The following is a 12,341-nucleotide window of genomic DNA, read 5'->3' as shown; positions in this document are numbered from 1 at the left end:
TATAATATACAGTTGCAATCTGTAGTATACTCTGCCTCCAGATCCCAGGCTGAGATTCCATATTCATCTTAGACTCCTCACTTTTCTTCCATCTGAATAGTCCTCCCACCCGCACCTTCATAATGTCTCCTTTATCTGGGTTTCACCCTGGACTGGGAATCAGGAACCTATGTATAGTCAGTTCTATCATATCACAGCTGTAAAATAGTGGGTACCCTCACTTTATCTCTCATGGCCTGCCCCTACCTGTATAGTGACAGGGTGCTAATTAGGTGACTTCATTTGTTCTTTTTTCCTTCCTTTCTTTTTTGCAATACTGGAATTTGAACCCAGGGTCTCATGCATTCTAGGCAAGTGCTCTATCACTGAGATATACCCCAGTCCTTTAAATTACATTAATTAATTGATTTTTGAGGGGCAGTGCTAGGAAATGAACCGAAGGCCTCAATCACACTAGGCAAGTGCACCACCAGTGAGCTGCATCTCCAGCCCCTTTTATTTTATTTTGAGACAGGACTCCCTAAGTTGCCAAGGCTGGCCACAACCTTGCTATCCTCCTCCCTTAGCATACTGAGTTGCTTGGATTACAGGCATGTGCCACCATGCCTGGCTAGGTGATTTCTAATGTCTCTTTCTGCATTACACAGTTTGATTCTAATCTAGGTTTTTATTTTGTCCAACAGACTTTCTTTTTTTTTTTTTTTTTTTTTGAGAATTTTTTAATATTTATTTTTTTTAGTATTTGGCGGACACAACATCTTTGTTTGTATGTGGTGCTGAGGATCGAACCCGGGCCGCACGCATGCCAGGCGAGCGCGCTACCGCTTGAGCCACATCCCAGCCCCAGACTTTCTTCTTATATCTCTTCTTCTGTGGTTGAGAATCCACGGGCCATTATTGCATTTATTGTCAAACGTTTTGCCCCACTTTCCCATTCCTTCCAGTGACTGCCCCATTTCTCTTCCACTTCACAACAATGTTTCTTAGAAGAGTTGTCTGTACATGTTGCTTCTGCCTTCTTATATCTAATTCCTTTTTTAAAATCTTATGTTGTTCTTTCTATAACTTTTATTCCATTCCCTTCTACTCTTTAAAAAAATCTATTAGTGTATTATAGTTAGATTTAATATTAAGGTTGATTTTTACATAATTATATAAGCATAAACCATAATTTGTTCCAATTTAGTCCACAGTACTTTGTTTATATTTTAAGGTATCTACTTTATACATTTTTTGCATGTATGAATATTTCATAAGATCAACAGTGGAATGAACACTCAAGAACTTACTACAAAGCTTAGAAAAAAAGACATAACATGTCTCCAAAGCTCCCAGGGTGACTCCCCTACTCTAATAGAGGATGACCATCATTTGTAATTTTGTATTTGTTATTCTCTTGCTTAACATGAGAGTTTCATTCCACATGTATACACTTCAACAACATGCTGTTAGGTTTTTTTTAACGTCTTTGAACACTATATAAGACTATGTTCCTCTTCAACTTACTGTTTTATTCAATGTGTGTTTTAAACATTCATTTTTAATATTATATTTTCCTGTCAATGTGCATTTAGATTGTTTTTAGTTTTTACTATCACATACAGTTTCACTATAAAAAATTATTGTATTTGTTTCCTAGAGATCACATGTAATAGGTTCTCTAGGGTATGTATCTAAAAACTAATTTGTTAGCTTGTGGAATATGTATACCTTTAATTTTACTTTTAACTGTATTAAGTTAGGCCAATTTGTTTTTCCAAAGTGATTGAACTAGTTTACACAATCTCACCAATACTTGAGATTGTTAGACTTTAACATTTTTGCCACTGTAGTGAGTATAAATATGGTATTGCATTGCATTTGTTTTATTTTTTGGTACTGAGGATTGAACTCAGGAACACTCTACCACTGAGCTATATGCTCAGCCATTTTATTTTTTACTTTGAGACAGGGGCTCACTAAATTTCGAAGGCTGCCCTTGAACTTGAGATATTCCTGCCTCCCAAATTGCTGGGATTACAGGCAAGTTGCTGGAATGGCAATCAAGTGCCACCATGCCTGGGTGCACTGTGGTTTTAATTTATATTTTCCTGATCTTGATGAAGCTGCACACCTTTCCACATGTTTTTGGACCTTTCATATTTCCTTCTTTTCTTCTCTCTCTCTCTTTTTTTTTTTTGGTGCTGGGGATTGAACTCAGGATTTCACATATGCTAAGCATGTGCTCTTCCACTGAGCCACATCCCTAGCCCATGTTTCCTCTTCTACAAATGTTAGTTGGTACATTTCCCCCATTTTAACATAGGATTGTTTATCCTTTTTTTTAATATTTATTTTTTAGTTTTCGGTGGACACAACATCTTTATTTTATTTTTATGTGGTGCTGAGGATCAAACCCAGTTCCGCGTGCATGCCAGGCGAGCGCGTTACCGCTTGAGCCACATCCCCAGCCCTGTTTATCCTTTTCTTGCGGACTTATGGGAGTTTTTTTTAAAAATAAATTCTAGACACACAATTCTTTTGTTAAACTTGTTGAAAATGTCTTCAGCTTTTTTTTTTAAATTTCTTTTTCATGGTGTCCCTTGATGTTATTTCTGCGCCAAAACCAAACCATCTGAATTTCTATAACTTTATAATAGATTCTGATGCCTATTAGTACAAACCCTTCAATTATGATCTTTTTCAAGAGTGTCTTAACTATTTCTGGCTTAAGAATGATTGTACTTTCATTTTACATTTTTTTTTTTTTTTGTGGAGCTGGAGATTGAACCCAGGGCAAGCACTCTACCAACTGAGCTATAGCCTCAGCCCTTCATTTTAAATTTACATATACTTCATATATGTATAACATGTTAGAATACACTCTGTCATATATATCTAAAAAGAACAAATAAAAATAAATTTAAAAAAATGTCTTTTCCCTACACGTGGTTTTTTACACGTATATGCTCCTAGTTTTTCTATAGTTGCTCCTCTAAGTTTCCTTTGCTGGATCTTCCTCTTCTTTCCAACCTCCAAATATCAGAACTCTAAAATTATTGTCCATCAACCCAGGGCTCAAATCTTAAACCTCATCTGGTGCCATAGCTTTAAAATAACAATTTATTTTTTAAAAAATATATATTTATAGTTATCAATGGACCTTTCTTTTATTTATTTATATGTGGTGCTGAGAAATGAACCCAGGGCCTCACATATGCTAGTCAAGCACTCTACCACTGAGTCACAACCCCAACCCCTAAAATAGCAATTTCTTTCTTTCTTTCTTTTTTTGGTACCAGGGATTAAACTCAGGGGCACTCAACCACTGAGTCACATCCCCGGCCCTATTTTGTATTTTACTTAGAGACAGGGTCTCACTGAGTTGCTTAGCACCTTGCTGCTGCTGAGGCTGGCTTTGAATTTGAGATCCTCCTGCCTCAGCCTCCTGAGCTGCTGGGATTACAGGTGTGCACCACTGCCCCAGGCTAAAATAGCATTTTTTTTCCTTTTTTAATTGTAGATGACACAATACCTTTTATCTATCTATCTATCTATCTATTTATATGTGGTGCTGAGGCTTGAACCCAGTTCCTCATACTTTCGAGGCAAGTGCTCTGATGCTGAGCTACAGCCCAAGCCCCATAAAATAGCAATTTCTTAATGCATGTCTCTAGCCCAAATTTTTTTCCTCTGAATCCCAAATTCACATATATGTGCATATATATATAAATGCCTACCTAACATATATAAATGCCTATGTAATATCTCTAGTTGGATATCTGCAAGGTATTAGATGTCCAAATTAATACCTAAAACTTAAAAAAAAAAACCTAGATTTTTTACTCCTCTAAATCTGTTTTTTCCTTAGTGTTCTCCATCAGTAAATAGCCTTAGCTTTCTCATCTGTGAAATAGGGATTACATGATGATACTTGCTTCCTAAGTGTATTAAAAAAATGAAATAAAATATATGCTAAATGCTTAGTATAATGCCTGGTACAGAGTAAGCACCCAGTAAATACTATTTGCCCATTTATTCAACAAGTACTTATTAGATGGTGAAAAGAACCAATGGGGGGAAAAAAGAGGCAAGGAAAAGGCTAACGAGCTCTAGGAAAGTGGGTGAGAATTTTAAGCAGGATGTTCAGGAAGAACTCAGAGAGATAATGACATGAGCATGGACCTACAAGAAGAAACGGTAGGGGTCAGGTTGACATCTGGGGGAATAGCATTCTATAAATATAATGGAGCAAGTGCAAAGGCCCTGCAGTAGAAGGAGGCCTGGCATACACAGAATTAGCAAGGAAACTGATAAGAAGGCTTTCAAGGTTCAGGGAATCTAATAGAACTTTTGTACAACCTTTAATAAGAGTGTTGAACTTTAGTATTTACTGCCTTAACTTTTAAGACTTTGGCCCATATATCTCCTACCTTGTGAAAAATTCTTCTCCTGAGCCAAGATTTCATTTCGATCTTCCAAAATCTGCATCAAGGCAGCTTGAAGTTTAGATGGTAGAATTTCGTCCTCATCAGATACCTGAGGGGAAAAAAATGGAATTTCGTATGAGCTTTAAGGGAGGTCTCAAACAAGCACTAGTTAAGTCCCCAAAATTCCACAAGTGATTTTGTATAATCTTAGCTGAAGAATCAGCCTGAAGTTTCCTTCCTTCTATGGTGTAGAATCCATGATGTTCACGGTATATATATTTAAATTTTATTTTTAAAAAGCAAATAAATCTTATAAATTTTTCTGGCATGTTTCCATCAAATATCGTTCACATACTAGTCTTATCCTATATCTCTAAGACTGTCCCCAGTTGAGTGTAGTAGTGCATGCCTGTAATCCCAGTGATTTGGGAGATTGAGACATCAATCACAAGTTTGAGGTCAGCCTCAACAACTTAATGAGATCTTGTCTCAAACAAGAGCAACAACAACAACAAAAAACCAAAAAGATTTAAAATAATTCTCAGATAAATGATGTTTCAAATGTGATGAGCTAATTTTTTTTTGGCGGGGGGGGGGGGCAGTTACTAGGGATTGAACCCAGGGGCACGCTACCATTGAGCTACATCCCAAACCCTTTCTATTTTTTATTTTAACACAGGATCTAACTATGTTGCCCAGGCTGGTCTTGAACTTGTGATCCTCCTGCCTCAGCCTCCCAAACAATCGGGGTTATTGGTGTGTGCCACTACACCCAGCTGGAATTTTTATTTACATTTCTAAAACTTTACATATATGTATCCCCGCTTAGTCTATAAGACCTGAGGACTCAAACTTGTCTTAGATATCTTTATATTCAAACTGCTTAACAGAGTATCTAGAAATAATCAGTGCTTAACAAAGGCTCTCTCTCTCTCTCTCTCTTTCATTTTTTGTGGTGCTGTTGAACCCAGGCCTCATGAATATTAGTCAAGCACTCTAATGCCAAACTACATTCCCAGCCTAAAAGGTGCTTTTTAAATTTAATTAAATTAGAGCTTTTTGTCAACTCATCTGGAGTTGAAGGATGATTACTTCTTTTGAGAATGGCATTTATTATTTATTCTGTTTCCTCCTTCCTTCTTTGGGATAGATAGCTATAAACCTACGCCAAAAATTTTCAGGTCAATCTTGTCTGAGTGGCCACAATGTCAATTCAAGTGTGGGTAGGAACTAAAACTTTTGGCTGAGTCATGATCTCTAAGTACTTTCACATATTTTCTGTCTAATTATCTACAGAGAATTCTATATCCCAAACATGTAATCACCTCCTTGTCACTCACCTCCTGTAAGAACTTGTCTGCACAGAGATCAACTATCAGCACCTATGGAATAAAGGAGTCAGGCAAGTTTAACCAGAGACACATTCACAGGCAAATACATTAGGCACTGCTAGATCAGGAGGGGTGAGAACAATTTCAAACAGAATTGTCTTGAAGTTGTAGCCCATTTAAATTAATCCATCAAAACAACAGATTGCAAAACTACTAATAATAATGGCATGCATATTTATAGACTAAAAGAGACTTAAAAAGGGTTAAGGCAACAGATTAGTAGGGTAAGAATAGTCTTTTCAATAAGTGGTACTGGCACTGGTGGTTATCCATACCAAGAGGGGGAAAAATGAAATGACCCTACCTTACATTGTATACAAAAAAGTAAAAATACCCGGTGGATTAGATGGGCACAGTGGCACACACCTGTAATCCCAGCAACTCAGAGGCCAAGGTAGGAGGATCACCAAGTTTGAGGCCAACCTCAGCAATTTAGCAGGACCCTAAGCAAATTAGCAAGACCCTGTCTCAAAATGAAAACTAAAAAGGGCTGGGGATGTAGCTCAGTGGTAAAGCATTCCTGGGTTCAATCCCCAGTATGGGAACAGGGGCGAGGGATAAAAACAAAACAAAAAAGAATATAAAAACGCATCAAGGCTGGGGGTGTAGCTCACTGGTGGAGTGCCACTTAGTGTGTGTGTGGCCCTGGGTTCCATCCCCAGCACCACACATACAGACACCTTACAAAGCAGTAAGAAGATAAGTAATCCAGTGGAAAGACAGACAATACGTTTTATAAAAGTTGATATTCAGATAGCCAGTAAACATATCCCGACAATAATCAAGGAATGTAAATTGAACTAAAATGAGAAGAATATTACCCACCTACCAGATAACATTAAATTACACAAACTGATGATAGTGTTGACAAGGACATGGAGCAATAGGAACTCTCATACACTATTGGAGGGAGTTTAAATTGGCACATCTATTTTGGTAAACAGTTTTACTTTATTTATTGAAGCTGAAGATATGCTTACCATATCTTCAATTTCCAAGTAATTGAATTTACAAGCATATACCCATATGACTGAATGCATGTGTGTGCCAAGGGTCATGTGTAAAAATGTCTATAGTAGGATTATTCATAATAATGTCAAGCTGAAAACAATTCAAATGTTCATCAACTATAGAATGGATAAGAAAATTGTGGTCAATTCACACAATAGAATACTATACACAATCTGAATGACCCAACTAATGTTAAACTCATTAATATGAATGAATGTGATACATAAAATATTGAGCAAAAGAAGCCAGACAAAAAAACTATACTATATGAATCCATTTATATCAAGATTAAAAATAAGCAAAGCTGTATTATACTGTTTAAGGATGCATGCCTATGAAAAAACCCAAGTAAATGAATACTATAAAAGTCAAGATCGTGGTGACCTTTTGTGTGGAATGGGGAAGGGATCAGAGATTAGAAGAAGGCATGCTGGAGACTTCTAGGGTGCTGACACTAACTCCATTACTATAATGTGACATTCCATTCCAATGCCATGTTATGGAAGTGTTCATTCACTCTGTGACAATTCACTGTGCTGTGTATTTTGTTTAGGGCACTTATAGATACATATATAATCAATCTTATTATATTTGAAACAATTTTTAAAGTTAACCAAGGGTAGTTTTTGAATTTGACTTAAATATGACAGTGTAATATATTAATAATTCTACCATTCTTCAAGAGCACTTAGTTTCATTTGTCAGTGCTCTCAGATTTTTCACAGGTGCCACTTATTCCATCTTACCTCTTCAATGGGTAGATCCTGGAGCTGTGGTAAGGAGCAAGACAAGATTCCAATGAGGAATGGAGTGGGCGAGCACACAATGTCAATCATAGATGCTGGCAGGACCGGGATGTAGGTGTGCTGCCAGGTGAATGGATACAGTGTAGCAACCACAGCATGGCCACATTTCGACAGGGTGCTAGACAGAGGAGAAAGCAAATGCTGTTACACTCAGAGCAACCCAGGGAAAGTGTTCCAGACATTATGTTCAAGAATTACAAACAGAGGCTGGTTACAACTTGGTGAATACTCATTAATTTTTGCCATTCTATTCAAAATTTTAATTTACTGAAAATATTTAATATCAACCTATTATGTTGATATTATATATATATTGATATTTTATTATATAAATGTTCCCCCCAAATTATCAAGCTAAAAATTAGTGTGCAAATAGAAAAGCAATACTAATTTTTTAAAATTTTTGTAGTTGGTGTTTGAGAGTTGAGTCTTGCTATGTTGTTGTCAAGGCTGGCCTTGAAGTCCTGGGCTCAAGTGATCCTCCTGCCTTACTTTCTCAAATAGATAACCACAGGCAAGAACCAGACTAGTAATACAAATCTTTAACGACAGTTTAAGCAAAAATTCATTTTGAAATGAAATCTATTAACCCCAAAATATCATTGTTATAGACTAATGTAAATGGCTATCTAGTTAGCATTTGGAATTATTCATGTCTCTACAGCATTAGGTAACTGAGAGGCTTATTTTAGATTTTTTTTTTAAATATGCCCAAGTTTTAAAATAGAAAGAACAACAACAGCAAAAAATGAAGAAATGTAAAAAACAAAAGAACAAGCACCAAGGTAAACTAACATTTTTCATTTATTTCTTACCTTAGGCTGTTAGCGACAAATATTACCCTCCGCTCTAAGAGGAGAGAAGCACAGACCCGGATGAGATGACACACGCTCAGGCACTTAAAAAGGCATTCAAAGTCCACATGTTCCAATCTTGAATCTAGTGGTCGGCAGAGTTCAATTGACTGAAATGCAAGAATTTGAATCAGGAAAGCTGATGTTGGAAAACACCCATAATGGCAACACTAATAGATACTCTCATTCTTTTACAAGTTAAGTTCCAGAAAGAGGGTCTGCTACAAAGTGTTTGTGAAATTGTCTACACTAATCCTAAGATCCTATTGCTTTTTTTTTTTTTTTGCTATAAATTTCTGGTCAAAACTTTATTCCATCTGAAAATAACATGGATAATCATCATTATCGCACTGAAATTGTCACTACAGAGGGATCTAATCTAATCTAGGATTACTTTGGGTCTTGGGTTGAGGTTCAACTATTTCAGAACAATGGATATTTTCCAGTGCTTTATGGGAATAAAAATATCATTTACAGTTTATGAAAAGGGGAAACTATTTCTTTAAGTTCCCGGAAATTCTCCCTATAGTACAAGGCCTGCTCTCTGGTAGCTATGAAATCTTTTCAAAATGAGCTAACTTACCCCATCTCCAGCCCCAGGGAGGTAGCTCTTAACTGTGATGGTACGTCCAGGAGCTGGGAAAGGAGCTTCCATGACACTTCGCATGAATGGATAAACAAGGGCAGGAGACATTTCTCTTCTCTTCTCTACTTCATCCAGAATCTACACACGCAATGTATGTTATTTTATTTTGAGCTCAGTTCAAAGATAAAAGAATCCTTCCTATTGTCGGAACTGTCAAACTTGGTGTATATATCTGAATTTACGATAGATAAGCTTCTGAAAGCAATAAAATTTCATTATAGCATCATATCTGTTGAGGGTTTCTTTACAATCCTAAGAAAAGTTACTAACAAATCAGATTATTTTTAGAAGATGAGTCCCTTTTCATTTCACTAAGGAAAGGGCAAAGAAGGTAACACTGAAAATGATATCCTGCAATTTGGGGTCTAGGAAAAACATGAGAGAAGAAAGGAGATGCTTCAGGCCACAGTCTTTAAAAATTGAGTTTTAGCAAACCAAAATGAGAATAATACAGCTACACCCACAGCCCCTGTGGGGAACCTTTCTAAAATAATTTGTCAAAGTCTTAGTGTTTCTCAATGAAGTCATCAGCAACAAAACTTTCTTGGAGAGAAGAAAGGATATCAATTTTCAGAGAGTCCATTCTTCACTCACCTTTGAAAAAAGATTGAAGCAGCCTAGGCGACTAACCATGCAGTAGACCTCCGGGAGTCGCTTTCCTTTGCCTTCTGGCTAAAAGAAAAAGCAATAAAGACAACAAAAATCAAGCAGCACAAGTCTTTACTAATTCTGACTATTAATATTCTTTTAATATTCTTTTTGTGACATGAGTCTTACTATGTCACCTAGGCTGGCCTCAAACTTCTAGGCTCAAGCATGCTCCTGCCTCGGCCTCTCAAGCAGCTAGCCTACAGGCATGCACCACTGTGTCCAGCTTCTTTTAACATAAGTTCATACAGAGAAGGATCTAAGGGTCTTATCTTTAGTGAACACTGAAAGATAGGAAAAATGCCAAAAATGATAGCTTGATGTATTCTAAAAATGACAGCATAATTTACTCTAAGTGTAAGCACTTACAAGAAGAAAGCCCTCAAATGGCTGGTGAGTAACTCAAAGCTCCATTGATTGGCTCCTTGTACTCCATTCCTCAAATATATCCACACTGATATTCAGCCACTATGTTAGAAGTTACTTTATTATAAACAAATCAATTTTTTTAATATCTTTATTTCTATTTATTTATTTTATGCTGAGGATCGAACCCAGGGCCTCATGTGTGCAAGGCAAGCACTCTACCACTGAGCTACAACCCCAGCCCAACAAATAAATTTTTAAAAAAATCCATACCCTTTCTATTCTGTTCTTTCTATTCTAGAACTAACTAAACACATAAATTTTATTCATGGCTAATCTCCATCTTGCTGTTGTTATGTAAACTTAATATAATTTCTTTTAAATACAGATCACTGAGTAGTCCTCAGACGCATCTAGAGATAGTGTTTCTGAAGTCTATCTATGATTCCTTGACCAACTCACTAACACAAATCTGGTACTTACCAACAGCTTCTTACAGTAACCAAACCACCGACTTCCATCTTCACCAGTCAAGACAAAGGAAAATGTTTCACTGAAAAAATAGCCAATAGTTATTCTGAGATAAAAACAACTGCTTATGACATTCCTCATGGAACAAACAATTGAAAATTAGGGTTCAACAGCAGTCATTTGTGATATTAAAGGAAGCATTAATATTACATTTATTTCAAGTCACACTCCTCCTGAGGAATGTCCAGGCCTTGAGAATATCTTGCCTTGTACTGGAGTAAGCAAACAGGTGTAGGATATGCTATTGGTGCTGTTGTCCCTTCTAATTTTTTATTTATGCAATCTAGCTATGAATCAATCCATTTTTATTTTATTAAATGTCCAATTTAGTCAAATATACAGGTAAGTGATAAAGGATTTCAATATGCCATTTCTCTCTTGCAAATTCTTCTATTTAGCTGTGAGAGGCTACATGGAACAGTAATAGAAGAAAAAAATCCTTAATCCATACAAATTAATAGGAGAGTCTGGGGCTATAGCTCAGTGGCAGAGAGCTTGCCTAGCATATGTGAGGCACTGGGTTTGATCCTTAACACCACATAAAAATAAAAAAACACATAAATAAAATAATTATTAAAAAATTAATAGGAAAAATATCAATTCCTCATTGGAAACATGGGCAAAAGACATACATAGATAATTTACAAAAAAAAAGGACCCAAAGATGCCTAAGAAAGAAACTCAGTAATAATAAAGAGGTCCACATTTAAATAATGAATATAGATTTACATATGGCCAAACATAAAGATTAGAAAAGAATATGCCAAAGTATTATAGTGATTATTTCTCAGTAACCAGATTGACAGTGATTTCTAATTTCTTCTTTTTATTTACTCTTCCATATTTTCCAAACATTCTGGAATAAACATCTTAACCTAGGGGGAAAAGCCAGACCAATCTGAAAGAAGCTGCTGTGTGGCTAGTGCTGCCACGGACAGCACTAGAGTACCGCAGCTTATGGCTGAGATAGAGAGCATAATCAGGCTAAACTGGCTATGACAGCCCTGCCAAGTCTGGAGGCAGGGCAGGGCCACTTAGGTAACAGCTGAGACTATCATATAGAAGGCCACTGGCATGTGACATGGCTCACTTAAGTATTTTCAACCTAAAAAGCACTGTTAATAGTTACAGGGTTCTTTTGTGTGTTTTGGGTTTTTTTGATATGAGGTCTCACTACATTGCCCAGGCCAGTCTCAAAATCCAGGGTTCAAGCAATTCTGCCTCAGCCTCCCAAGTATCTGGGACTATAGTTGCAGTTCCACCTGGCTTAATAATTAAAATTCTGAATAAGGCAGTTATATCTATTTATAAGCAGAATTCAGAAATGATAATGGTTTATTAATTAAAAATGATAATTTCTACCAGGCACAGTGCACATGCCAATCCTAGTGATGATGCAGGAGGCTGAGGCAGGAGAATAGGAAGTTCAAGGCCAGTCTTGGCTGTCTAGTGAGACCCTATCTCAAATAATAATAATAATAATAATACTAATTGGGATGTAGCTCAGTGATAACAGCACACCTGAGTTCAACCCCAGTACCACCAAACAAACCAACAAAAACATGCAATTTCCTCTTTAATTCTTCCCTTCTCAAATACACCCACACCTCACAAACTGTAGCCTCCCTCAATACAAGTTCCACAGGGGGAATGGTATAATCTAGGCTGTGGCTTTTTTA

The 12,341-nt window shown here is 36.7% G+C and overlaps 1 protein-coding gene across 3 annotated transcripts in view; it reads right to left on the bottom strand.

The window, feature by feature from the left end:
• The window catches only part of Dennd2c (DENN domain containing 2C), an 80,072-nt gene that overhangs the window by 6,787 nt on the left and 60,944 nt on the right, over positions 1-12,341 (bottom strand). For all 3 annotated transcript variants that reach the window (XM_046458302.2, XM_058583598.1, XM_046458301.2), the window contains 7 exons: positions 10,615-10,684; positions 9,712-9,789; positions 9,055-9,195; positions 8,433-8,581; positions 7,558-7,735; positions 5,750-5,791; positions 4,413-4,518 (listed from right to left, as the gene is read on the bottom strand). In XM_046458302.2, the coding sequence (XP_046314258.1) occupies positions 4,413-4,518; positions 5,750-5,791; positions 7,558-7,735; positions 8,433-8,581; positions 9,055-9,195; positions 9,712-9,789; positions 10,615-10,684 (764 nt within the window). The remainder of the gene's footprint in view (positions 1-4,412; positions 4,519-5,749; positions 5,792-7,557; positions 7,736-8,432; positions 8,582-9,054; positions 9,196-9,711; positions 9,790-10,614; positions 10,685-12,341) is intronic.

This window comes from Marmota monax, unplaced genomic scaffold (genome assembly GCF_021218885.2).
Source record: "Marmota monax isolate L192 unplaced genomic scaffold, Marmota_monax_Labrador192_F-V1.1 WCK01_AAM20220418_F8-fsc00087, whole genome shotgun sequence".
NCBI lineage: Eukaryota > Metazoa > Chordata > Mammalia > Rodentia > Sciuridae > Marmota > Marmota monax.
The sequence above is the reverse complement of the archived record's forward strand: the minus strand, read 5'-3'. Positions and strand labels throughout refer to the sequence as shown.